This window comes from Sturnira hondurensis, unplaced genomic scaffold (assembly GCF_014824575.4).
Source record: "Sturnira hondurensis isolate 20B ecotype Veracruz unplaced genomic scaffold, ASM1482457v3 Scaffold0014384, whole genome shotgun sequence".
In the NCBI taxonomy this organism is placed as follows: domain Eukaryota; kingdom Metazoa; phylum Chordata; class Mammalia; order Chiroptera; family Phyllostomidae; genus Sturnira; species Sturnira hondurensis.
In genome coordinates this window covers 15,116,076-15,129,219 of record NW_028087015.1, presented here as the reverse complement: position 1 = coordinate 15,129,219, position 13,144 = coordinate 15,116,076, and the positions used below count along the sequence as shown (strand labels likewise).

Genomic DNA, 13,144 nt, shown 5'->3' with positions numbered 1-13,144 from the left:
GTTACCTATAATTATATTTTACTCTTTATGAATAATATTCAGAAATAATTTTTGCCTCATCCTCAATTTACTATTGAGTGTCTTTGTGACCACATGGCTTCTGCCCTGTTGAAAACAACTGCTTTCTGGGTCACAACATGGTCCCCAACACAGAATAAGTAACTTGGAATTCAGTGCAAGAGCCTTAGGGAAATCTACTCCTCCCTCCTCAGTAGATCTGAGGAGTAACTCACATGCATTAAAGGAAAGAATTTCTCAAAGATCATCTGTGAAGAGATCTGTAGTCGGATGTCCCTCCTAGGAGATACAATTGATAGCACAGCCCAATAACTTGATTTTATCAGACTCTACTTTCTCTCCTTTGAGAAACACAGGAATTGAATTCTAAAGTCTTGCTTTACTTGATTTAGTTCACCATTCCCAAAGCAGAAAACCTGTCAACTGCATTTCCTCAATCCTGTCTTCCTTTCTCTAATTACTCCAACACACATGGGGAACTCATGTGTGTTGTTACAGAATCCTCACAGCTGTAGTCCTGAAAGTATCTGGAAGTGACTTTACATTTACTAGAATTAGTTCTAAGGGAAATCACACTTGGGGAAGGGTCACTGTCTTCCCTCAAGCCTACATCCATCTCTGGTGACAGCTCCCAAACTAGGGTCTCTGGTAAGGCCTCGGTCAGGATTTTGAAACATGGTACCAAAATCTTCTACCATTGGGAAGGGACACAGATAATCAGCACAAAATTAATTCCAGAGATGGAATATTGTATATTCTCAAGTCAGTCAAACTGGCTTTTACAAAGAGACAGAAATGCCCAACAGAAGCAGAGATGGTAGGTAACCACAGGTTACTAAAGTCAATGTTGCTTAGGAAAGAAAGTATCTATACAGGATTCCTATACAGGATACCATCTAAAACTGTTCCATATATTCCTGTTAAAAAACTAAACAAGGAGACTTCCGCCAAGATGGAGGCATAGGTGGAAACACTGTGCCTTCTCCCACAACCAAGTTTGAATACAACAAAGGTTTGGAGAAACAAAGACACAACCAAAGGACAGAAAATTGAATTATACGGAAGTCCGACTACATCTAACTGTTCAACGGGGACAGTAAGAGGGGCGGAGCCAGCAGCGAGCAGGGTCGGGCAGGACAGGGCCCCAGACCCAGGCGCGCAGGCAGACGGGAACCAGTTGGGGTGCGGGGCTGATCGCGGGCGCATATTCGCGCACAGTGAGACAGACCACCCAGGCCCCAGGGGGCGAGGGCTGACGGCGGTGGCACACTCGCGTGCAGTGGGATGAAACGCGTGGGCCCGGTGACGGCAGCAACTGCGGCACCGGTGAGGGCCGCGGCGGCAGGCGGCGGACAGGACGCCATAGTCCCTCTTTGACCCCGCCCCCACATACAGCGTCACAACCCAGCGACTGAGTTGCCCTGCTCTAGTGAACACTTTAGGGCTCTGATCCTGCTATGGAACAGGCACGAACAACCCGAAAGATGGCACAAGAAGAACTCAAAGTCCCAGAGCCAATAACTCTAAGCGACCGAGAAATTGCCAGCCTCTCAGAAGCACAATTCAGGACACTATTTATCAGGATGCTCACAGAACTGGTTGATTATAGTCACAAATTAGAGGAACAAAGTTACAAATTAGAGGAACGTGTGAGGGCTGGACTGATTGAAATGAAGGGAGATGCACAGGAAACCAATAGTGATGGAAAGGAAACGGGGACACAAATCAATGGAATGGACCAGAAGGAAGAACAAAACATCCCACCAGAAAGGAATGAAGAAATGAGAATTCAAAAAAATGAGGAGAGGCTTAGGAACCTCCAGGACATCTTTAAACGTTCCAACATCCGAATTATAGGGGTACCAGAAGGGGGAAAGAAACAGCCACGAGTGGAAAACGTATTTGAACAAATAATAAAGGAGAACTTCCCCAGTCTGGCAAAGGAAATAGACTTCCAGGAAATCCAGGAAGCTCAGAGAGTGCCAAAGAAGTTGGACCCAAGAAGGAACACACCAAGGCACATCATAATTACATTAGCCAAGACCAAAATGAAGGAGAGAATCCTAGAAGCATCAAGGGATAAGGGGACAGTCACCTACAAAGGAGTACCCATCAGACTGTCAGCGGATTTCTCAAAAGAGACCTTACAGGCAAGAAGGGGCTGGAAAGAAGTATTCCAAGTCATGAAATCCAAAGACCTACAGCCAAGATTGCTTTATCCAGCAAAACTTTCATTTAGAATGGAAGGACAGATAAAGTGCTTCTCAGATAAGGTCAAGTTCAAGGAGTTCATCATCACCAAGCCCTTATTATATGAAATGCTAAAGGGACTTATATAAGAAAAAGAAGATGAAAAATATGAACAGTGAAAGGACAGCAATCTCACATTTATTAACAACCACGCCTAAAACAAAAGCAAACCTAGAGGACAGCTAGATCAGGAGTGGAACCATAGAAATGAAGAACACATGGAGGGTTAGAAACAGGGGGGTGGGAGGGGGAGAAGAGGGGAGAAGGCACAGAAAATAGCATAGATGGTAGGCAGAAAATAGATAGGGGGGAGGGCGAGAATAGTGGGGCAAATATAGAACCCAAAGAACTTGAGACATGTGGTTATAAACTAAGGGGGGGAGAATGGTGGGGGAGGGAGGGTGTGGGTGGAGGGGATTGAAGGGGGGAAATAGAACAACTGTAATGGTATAATCAATAAAATATATTAAAAAAAAAAAAACTAAACAAAAACCTATACAAGAAGGCTCCTAGAAACTAAATGACCATAATACAATAAATAAAAGCATAAACACCACTTACCAAAAACAAGAATGAACAGTGTATTTAAAGACACCACCCAGAAGACATGTTCCTAAGGAAAAGAACATTAATAAAACACATTCAATTCCTATTTGATATATGTTTAGACTTCTCTACTTATTCAATTAGAAGACTGAAATTTTCCCTCTATAATTGAGACTTAATTTCAAAAATTATGTGCAACTTTAAATTTTTCATTATATAAGTCATAGAAATAAACCTAATACAATTCAAAGTTCATAATGTTACATGTAGGATAAAATCAAAGAAATTAATCCATAAACATTTTCTCTTCAGAAATTAATAATCCACCACAAACTACATTGAGTCTCATAAATAAATGCCAGACTGCATTAAGTCAAATGACACTGAAAAATTCCACAGAAGAAAAACTTGAAAACCACAATAAATTCCCAACAACATATTAATGTAAAAATGCACAGTGCTTCTTTCAGTGTCTATTTTGTTCTCATGACTTCTGCAAGGTCACTTTTTCTTCTCCGGTCCCTTTCCACCCCATGGTATCCTGGCTTTCTTTGCTCATGCTTAAGAATACTCACTCACACTGGGCCACTGATCCACTTCCCCAGTATGTATTTTCACCTCCAAGATGACTGCTATCATCTATTCCTCCAGCTATGTCACATATACTTTAGTCACATTCTGTGCTGACACTATAAAATCCAAGCCTATTTGTCTAGGCCTACCACCTACTGCCCCAACAAGTTAATGATTCTTCCATATGGGCCAACACTGTTAAGATTTTCTTTTTTAAAAAAAATTATTCTGATCAAGTCCCCAGTCTGGCACAAATCCTTCTTCTGGCAAGAAGGGTGGGTTTTCTAAGAGATGACTGTTATATTCTTACCATGCCAGCTCAAGTCCCCCAATTATTTTCAGTTTCTCTGCCTTAAGAGCTCCCAAAATGTTCTTATCCCCTAACATCTTTTGTGCCTCAGTCTCTAAGTTATCCTGTCTAGTTCCTGCTGACAAACTCCACTAAACAACACCTAACCAAGCCCTCTTCTGCACCGCTGTGTCTTATGTGCACTTTCTGTCACTGAGTCTCTAACACATAGTACCTCTGAATTTCCTTGTTCACATGGTTATTTCTCTCTACTAAACTATAAAGCATCTTTGAGGACAAGGTCCTATTTCATTAATCTCTGAATCTCCCAGTGTCTACCACAATAGCTGGCACACAGTAGATACTGAAAATATTTTTCCATAAATGAAGACATCCTATAAACATTTCTTTTCATAAATTAGAATGGGCTTGAGTCAACACCACTGCCTCAATGACTTCTGTCACTCACCTCTGAGGGACTGACAAGGTAAGAGATATAAATGAGTATGTAGCCAAAAAACATACCTTCTATACTGACTGTTCAAACTTCGAATAGGGGCTCATTAACATCACATTCTCACTAATCTATGAATTACCATCAAGTACATTCCTCAGTGTAACTACTAACTTCAACTTCCTATTCGGGCTCCCATCTGGAGCCAGCCTGAGGAAGAAGCCAACTCGGTGGACAGCAGGGCAGGCAGACTTATTTGGGTCTTTGATGACACTGTTGGGCTTCTGGATCAAACTCTCCTCAAGCCCATCCTTCTTCTGGACTTACATTATGGTTTTGGTCACTGGGGGGTCTCCTGCCTGCAACCAAAGTCATCTTGATACCCAAAACCATTCAAAATCCCAAAAGCCAAGTGATTTTATATTACAGAATCTTTAAAAAATATCATTTCTCCTTTAAAGAACAGGTTTATTAAAGAATTGTTCCACACCTTGAGCTTTGCTCTTTATTAACAATATAAAGATGGGTAGGATTTAGCAAAAGGTGGAAAACCTATGATAAGCCTGGGGCTCTCCTTGTGAATATTGCAAAACTGCTCCATTTTCACCAGTGTGGGCATTTAAACATCATAAGGTAGAACTTGAAAAGACCAAGTTCTTAACTACTATTCATTCTGTATTTCCTTTTCTTTTCTAAAAGTCAAATATTTAATAATTTCCTTAAAATAGTATTACTTTTATGCTTCGCCAGTATTTTCAGTGCATATAACAAACTTACTTCGACATACCCAGTAGTCAAAAATCAAAGGGCATTTTGATCTTTAGTATAAAAAGCCAACACATATTATAATTTGAAAACATTTGATCACTAACACAAATAATTAAGTCACAATTCTATTATTAAAAAATATTAGCTTTACTTACTAGAAAAACTAGTGATCCATCAAGTCCTAGCATCTAAAATAGATAATAATATGCATTAATTCAAGATAAAACAGGATTTTTTCTATTTATCAAAACAGCTCATTTTCCTTTTAATATTTTTAATGTAATCCTTACCCACTGCTTTCTAGCCTATCATTTTCAGAGAGTAAAAAACTCCTGTACATGGGAGTTTTATACAGGGTCCAGCAGAAGTAAGGCCTACTTGAGTGTGGTATGGTAATAATATGGGTGTAATTTATAGTTTTAACTTGAACATTTCACCTAAAATATCATACAGTGCACTTGAGTGTGATATTGTCCTGTTACAGAATTACATGCTTATGATTTTGTAATAAAAAGGGAACTTCACTTGTGCCGGACCCTGTATTTGGGTCTCCTTTTAATTCAAATCATGGTTTTCAAGTCAAAAAATTCCATCTGGGGTTTCACTCTTACATTAGTTATGAAGCCAGTCAAGATTTCATGATACAACTCTATATTGTCAACTGAAGCATCAGAATGAGACTTAAAATTGTTACTTCATTTTTTGAAAGTCAACAATTTCAGGTTTAACATTCCCAAAGTATAGCAAAGTTTATTTTAAACACAAGATAGAAAAACAGTTATCAGTAGATCTGTATCATGTTTCTAGTATTTATGATACAAAAACATCACTTTTCTCTAGAAATTAAAAGTTCTACTAATATTGTCATCAAATGTAACTACAAAATTGGCATACAAATCTAAATATGCCCAACTTTAAAATAAACTTTAGAATTAAAACACTGACACCTGACAGAAGACAGTCCCACTCACCCTTTCCCACGTAAGCTCTTCTGCAGCCCGGTCCCACTCCAAAGCGTTCCAGTTCATGTCGTCTAAAAGTAAAATTGTAGTTTAAAGGTTACTGACAGGACTTGATCTGTAAATAATAAAATGCGCCCTCTAATTCAGTTTTGTAAGCTGTTGTTGAGAAGCTAAACCACATTTTAAATTTTTCCCATATGAGTATTTGCTTGTTAGGCAATAAATAAGAATATATATACAACATATAAAATAATTAAGGTGATTCTAGTGCATGGTAAGTACCAGAAAGGAAATAAATGGGGTTACGTGAAAGAGGAATTCAACCGCTCTGAATCAAGAACGACTCTAGAAGATTTGCGGAAAGAAGCCAGGAAACTAGAATTCTCTGGGCAAGGAGAAGGCAGAGATATAGTATGAAAGTCAGACAAGGATCAGATCATGAGAAAGGAATGTGAAGCCTAGATTTTATTTTTTTTTTTTTTAGTATCTTGGAAAACCACTGAATATTTTTAAAGACAGGAGAGCAATCTGAATCTGTGTGGGGCAAGACTGAAAGAAGGAAGACCAGTCAGGAGCGAACGCATTAGACCAAGACAGAAATGGTAAGACATGACTAGGGTAGCAGCAGGCTGCATTCTCAGTCTTTGAACTGATACTGGCCTCTCCCTAGCAAGGGCCCCATTACACAACGCACTTCTCTTCCTTCATGTCACCGCTCAAGTAAGAGTTACTGTGAGCTACTGGGATGGACATCTTGTCTAAATAAGTCTCTCCCCAGTAGCATCCTCAGAGCAACCTGCACAATGTTCATCACAATGTGTAATGATAAATTTGCTCACTTGGATATTTATCGCTGGCCCAGAAAAACTCCATGAAGGCAGGCCCTGGTGTTTGAGTGCCTGGCATACAGTAACACTCAGATATTAGCAATATCAAGTGGGCCCAGAGACAATGCAGTGCTTTATAGGAAAACTCTGGGTAGGAAGAGAAAAAAGGAAGCACTGAGCTACTAAGAGCTAACCGAGGGAAGGGCCTAGTCTCAGATCTCTTTTCACGTTGTACAGTTACACGGCTGGAAAAGAAGAAACTGGTTTCTCAGGATGGCATCTAACCTACAGTGTACACTTCAAAAATTCTTCTATGATACTAAAAGTACTGAATAGAATGGTAAAAGAATAAGATGAATCTGTTATCAAATTGCTTCTTAAAAACATGAGGAACTGTACCAACTTACAAATAATTCTTCCTATCCATTCTACACAAGTCCTGCTGAAGTAAGATTTTTTTAGAGATTTTATTTATTTATTTTTAGGGAGATGGGAAGGGAAGGAGAAAGAAAGGATGATAAACATCAGTGTGTGGTTGCCTCTCACATGATTCCAACTGGAGACCCAGCCTTTAACCCAGGCATGTGCCCTGACTGGGAATCAAACCAGTGACTTTTTGGTTTACAGGTCCACGCTCAATCCACTGAGCTACACTAGGTAGAGCTGAAGTAATATTTTAAAACACAAAATGAGCCCTGCTTCATAGAAAAAAATGTATATCCATACACACAAGTTTGCCAAAATAAAGTAAAAACAGGCTAAAACACAATTTTAAACCCACTGAATTCTGAAAACTCCAATCCTTCTCCCCATGACAGTCTGGGAATGGACTCATGGTGGAGAAAGAGGAGTAAGAACAACCCAGCAGCCATTACCCTGGGCCCCGTTGTTGGCTTCCGCTGCATCTTCCCCGCCTGCCTCATCTTCCTCCTCATTCTCCTCCTCCTCCTCTTCTGCCTGATCACCCTGGGCATCGGGGTTTTCCCCCACCACCACATTCTCAGCTGGTGGGTTGGCAGGCTGGTCAGGGGCAACATTTTCAGCACCATTTCCTCCTGCTGGAGCCTAAAATGACAGAAGAGCTCAGACATTTAGCTAACTTGTCTCAGTTCTGCTTTATTTCCAAACCAAGCTCTCCCTTCTAGAAAAATCAAACTAGCAAACAAACACAAACTATTAAAATTCAAAAAAAACCCAAAACACCTCCCAAAGTCATTTTTTCTAAATGTATCTTATTTTGGATCAACTTGATATGTAAGGACATAAACTCACTTCACAGTGTATATATATCCATTCAGTATAATTTAGGGACTACTATTTCATAAAGCATTACAAATAATGGGTTAAACATCTGACTACTGTGAATATATCATTCCACACAATACTTCTTTAGAAGATTAACTCCTATCTTTAATGACCACCTCAAGGATAAAAACATATATATTTATGGATCTATTTGTTTCTTTATACACATAAAGATGTAAAACTTCATTCTCAGTTAAACACTTGAGAAAACATAGCTCTGTAGGTAAACCTGTCCATACAGACTTTATCAGTTCCCATATGCATCTCCCTCTGGCTCTTCCTGTGTGCAACTACCTACCAAACAAAGACATAGTTGTAGTTAATTAAGACACTCAACTCCCATTAAACTAATGGAGATTTAAAAAGAACAATATTAAATGCTTCAAAATATGAGGTACAATAATAAAAGTATTAACAGTACCCTTTCTTTATAGCCCCATTTTTATATGTATGATTTTCCAAGGAGAAGTTGCACTCTTACCTAATTCTGTAGAGAAAACAATATGGCAGAATTTGATGAAATCAATCTGCATACTGACAAAAGCAGGTCATTTCATGAAAAATTAAATTGTTAATTTTCATTCCAAGTATCTTATAGTCAATTTTTGCATAACAAAATTTTATGAAGTATAGATTGTTTTCATATGTAAGTAGCTAATTTTTTGACATTTTTAACCCTATCATTTCTCAGCAAGCAAAATACTAAAAATAATTTGTTCTCCTTCTCTCTCTCTCTTTTTTAAAGACAGGGAAGGAAACATCAATGTGTGGTTGCCTCTTGCATACTCCCCACTGGGAACCTAGCCTGCAACCCAAGTATGTGCCCTGACTGGGAATCCAACCAGCGACCCTTTGCTTCACAGGCCTGTGCTCAATCCACCGAGCTACACCAGCCAGGGCTCTCCTTCTCTTCTTTTTTTAAAAAAAAATATTTTATTTCTTTATTTTTAGAGAGAGGGGGCGGGAAGGAGAAAGAGTAGGAGAGAAACATCAATGTGTGGTTGCCTCTCATGTGTCCCCCACTGGGGACCTGGCCCACAACCCAGGCATGTGCCCTGACTAGGAATCGAACCAGTGACCCTTTGCTTCACAGGCCTGTGCTCAATCCACCGAGCTACACCAGCCAGGGCTCTCCTTCTCTTCTTAACTCCTCTAAGCAAATGCTCTAGCATCTATGCATGTCATCTCTCACAAAGAAAAAGTAAAACTGAACACCATTGTTACAGTGTCCCAATGTTTTTACTTCTGGTAATGTTTCAGCTGGGAACAGCAAAGACCAGGCATTTTACATACAAAGAAACTGATGAACAAAGAGGGTTAGTTGCCTCCTTACACAGCATGTCGGAACTATGTAGAAGAAGCTTGTGTCTTAACTTCCAGGCCAGCATTAAGCAGTTAAACCAGGCAAAGCCCATGAAAGAGTACTTTAGTACACCTCTGATATGCTCCCAATCTTGCTAGAAAATTATGAGGCCAAATCACAGCAAGCTTTCTTCTTTTTTCACATTTCCTTTCACCTTCTCACAAACCCTTTAACTATTCTGCTTTGCAATGAGGGACATAGGAGTCAAGGGTTTGGGTTTTAGAAGGTGATAATCCTCATATCTTGCCCCAATAAAATGAACTCAAGGGCTGAGGGGAGTTACCTCATTTTGGTGGTGTCCAGCAGCATTGAAGGGCGGAGCAGCATGTTCCAACCAAATCGGTGCTCCCCCGTGGACAATCTGCTCTCGCAACCACACCAGGCTGATGAATGCACACAATGTGCACGTCACCACAAAACAACCCTGCAAACAATCTGCCAATAAATTGTCCCTAGTAAAAAATAAAAAAAAATACATGAACTTACTGCAAAGAACACCTAAGAAAATCAAAGAAACCAAAGCAACATTTTACACTAAAATCTCAGAAAAGCAGCCAGAAAACTCACAATTTTCTTGGTGAAAATCAGTTTCTCAAAAAATTTTTATTTTTGAGGATGATGAAAATCTATCTTATTGTTTTGTGAACTGCCTAGACAAAGGGTGATGTTGCCCATGTTCGAGAGCCTAGAAGAGAACTTACTAACTTCCACTCTCACCCTTTTAGAGTGCTGCCCTGAGACATGACATAAAAAAGCACCACTAGCCTTCTGGAATAAGAGACTACATGGAGGAGAAACAAGGCACCCCAGCTAGGGCCATCTTAGATGTCCAACCCTAGTAAAACACATGAGTAACTAAGGCAAACCCAAAAGATGAACTGATCAGCTGAGCCCAGCCCAATATGCTGACCACCAGAACCATGAGCAAACAAAATGGCTATTGTTTTAAGCCACTAAGTTTAAGGGATGGTATATCTTGAAGAAACTTAACCATTAGGTTGTGCTCTGAGATGACCTACTGGGCTACAGAATATGTAGCAGCTGCTATGTTATTAAGAAATTTTAAAAAATGATTTTAAAAAAATTTAAGAAATTTAAAGTAAAATTTCAAAAGTAAAATTAATACTATAGAGAAAATAAAAGTTACTCAGGAAAAAAATAATTTAGTTATAAATGTTTTCAGGAAAAAACTGGTTCAATTCTTCAAATCATAAAAGGCCACATGGGATTATAAAACCAAACTATGTTTACAATTTCTTTTGACTATTTTCACCATGCTGCCAGCATTCCTCCCATAGGAATGAGTAGTCTCATAAAAGCAATGCAGGAAGCCCACTAACCAACCAGGTCAGAGAGAAAAGGGGCATCTGCCAACATAAGGCAAGCAATAGTGAGCTTCCAATTTTGCTATACATTAACCTAGTGCTCAAAATCTGCATACAGTGTTTACACATACATGTTTACGCATACCCGTTTATTAAGCAACACAGATGGAAACTCAAGTCACCTTTTCTAGACAACTGAGATACTGACTTGCTACTACACTATATTCTCAAAACTACAATGATATTTGGATTTTTAGCCGTGAACAAAATGGAATAAGACTGCCCTATTTGAAATGGTTTATAGATGTTAAAATACAAGTTCCATCAATCTCAGCAGTCACCCTTGCTTTTTTCTAACTACCCTTGCTACTTGTTTTTTTTTTTAATGATAGATTTTTATTGCTAACTTTCTTATAGAATGTGCTTATTTAGGCTGAAATCAAATGACAAATTGCTACAATTCTCTACCTACATTGTTTTTTTTTTAAGATTTTATTTATTTTTCTTTAGAGGGGAAGGGAAGGAGAGAGGGAGAGAAATACCAATGTATGGTTGCCTCTTGTGAGTCCCCTGCTGGGAACTGGCCTGCAACCCAGGCATGTGCCCTGACTGGGAATCGAGCCGCAATCATCTGGTTCGCAGGCCCACACTCAATCCACTGAGCTACACCAGCCAGGCTACCCTTGCTACTTGTGATATGCATCTTTGTTTTATACACAACTCCTAGATGAAAGCCAGAGATGAACTATGTCATACACACAGAGATTCAATGATAACAGCTGAGCCATTAAAAACTGATTTTTCTGGCTTCTAGATTAAGACTGTGTACGGCTGAGATAAAACATATAATGTCTAGAAATAGGAATGTTGTCCAATTTGTTTCTATTGCGTCACTTCATAGAAGGTCTACATTTTTATGCAAAGGGTTGTCTTCTTACACCATTTCTAACCTTTAAAGTGTGTCAAATTACTGATTCTCCTTTTTGTCATAGCCAATTAGTGCCCTCATTTCAAGGCCCCTGTCCATTTCTAAATATTACTTAATCAAAGCTATTCTTCAATAATGAAAACAAAAACAATTCTAATGTAAATAAGGTATAGCAACCTTTTTATGTTGTCTGCTCCCTACACTGTCATAGAAACAAATGTAACATGACTCACCCACTCTATCCAAAAAGAGATATAAGCAGCCAGTAGATGTGTTGCAGATACAGGTAATGTTTCTAAGTATTTTCCACTATGATTAAAATAACGCAGACACAAAAGACTAAAAAGATCTCCTTCTCAATTTCTGTCCTGTGAGAAATGTAACAGACTCTCCTGTCTCTTCAGCTGCCATGTGGCTGGCCCACTTTGATGGTGCTGTACTCTGAATGCTTCTGATCCACCGAAGTCCCACCACTGCTCTTTGCCTTTACTGACATAAGGATCAGAAGACTAAGGGCAGCTGGGCAAAAAAGATTTAGCAAATCTGATATAATCTTTGTAGGCTTAATAATCTAATGATCTTGATACAGTCAATCATTTACAGCATTTCTAATTCTGATATCCATAATAAATAAAGCACAGCTCTGGCTGGTGTGGCTCAGTGGAATAAGTGACAGCCTGAGAACCAAAGGGTTAGTGGTTCAATTCCCAGTCAGGGCACATGCCTGCGTTGCAGGCCAAAGTCCCCAGTATGGGGTGGTGCATGAGAGGCAACCACACATTGATGTTTCTCTCCTCTTTCTCCCTCTCTTCCCGTCTCTAAAAATAAATTTTAGAAAATTTGTAAAAAAGACTAGATTGTTTAAAAATAAATAAATAAACACCTATCTCTTTCCCAAGAAATGCAATTACAATGTTTAATGTCAACTTAAGATACAGAAAAAACAGGTGAACAAGTTTTTAGAGTTCATACTCAAATAATCACAAGGAATATTTAAAAAATAAATTTGAATTCAAATGTCTATACTGTTAAAAACACATTTAAATTAACTCTCCCCATGTGAATATAGTAGTATATATACCACATTACATGACAGCCTATGTGACAAGTTGTCTCACTATTACAAAACAGACCTTTAAGATAGGTATGTTTTAAAACAAACAGCATTTGTGTGTGTGTGCGTGTGCATGCATGTGAGAGAGACAGAGGAGGTGTTTCTACTGTACCTATCACTATTAAAATAAGATATAAAAATTGTATTATTTGACCTCAGAACAGAGTAACTTTTCAAATTATAACAAATACTGTCAGAGCAAAAACAAGCACCATCTACATACATAATGCAGCCTGCCACCATCACAAGGTTCATACTTACGTGGACAGCATATCCAGAGGCAGTGTCAGTAGTGAGCTCACGGAGCCAGTAAACAAGCACTTGTAGATACGGCCTACCAAAAAAGGGCACAATAGCACACAGTCACAACTCCTGTCATGAATCACATAGTTAGTTGCTTATAGAGAACCCATCTACGTGGC

The 13,144-nt window shown here is 39.0% G+C and overlaps 1 protein-coding gene across 1 annotated transcript in view; it reads right to left on the bottom strand.

Annotated features, from left to right (window-relative positions):
- The window catches only part of MARCHF6 (membrane associated ring-CH-type finger 6), a 64,592-nt gene that overhangs the window by 28,575 nt on the left and 22,873 nt on the right, over nucleotides 1-13,144 (bottom strand). Inside the window, exons 5-10 of the mRNA XM_037063004.1 lie at nucleotides 12,984-13,056; nucleotides 9,639-9,807; nucleotides 7,563-7,752; nucleotides 5,870-5,931; nucleotides 5,054-5,086; nucleotides 2,830-2,881 (exon numbers count right to left, since the gene is read on the bottom strand). Coding sequence (XP_036918899.1) covers nucleotides 2,830-2,881; nucleotides 5,054-5,086; nucleotides 5,870-5,931; nucleotides 7,563-7,752; nucleotides 9,639-9,807; nucleotides 12,984-13,056 — 579 coding nt within the window. The remainder of the gene's footprint in view (nucleotides 1-2,829; nucleotides 2,882-5,053; nucleotides 5,087-5,869; nucleotides 5,932-7,562; nucleotides 7,753-9,638; nucleotides 9,808-12,983; nucleotides 13,057-13,144) is intronic.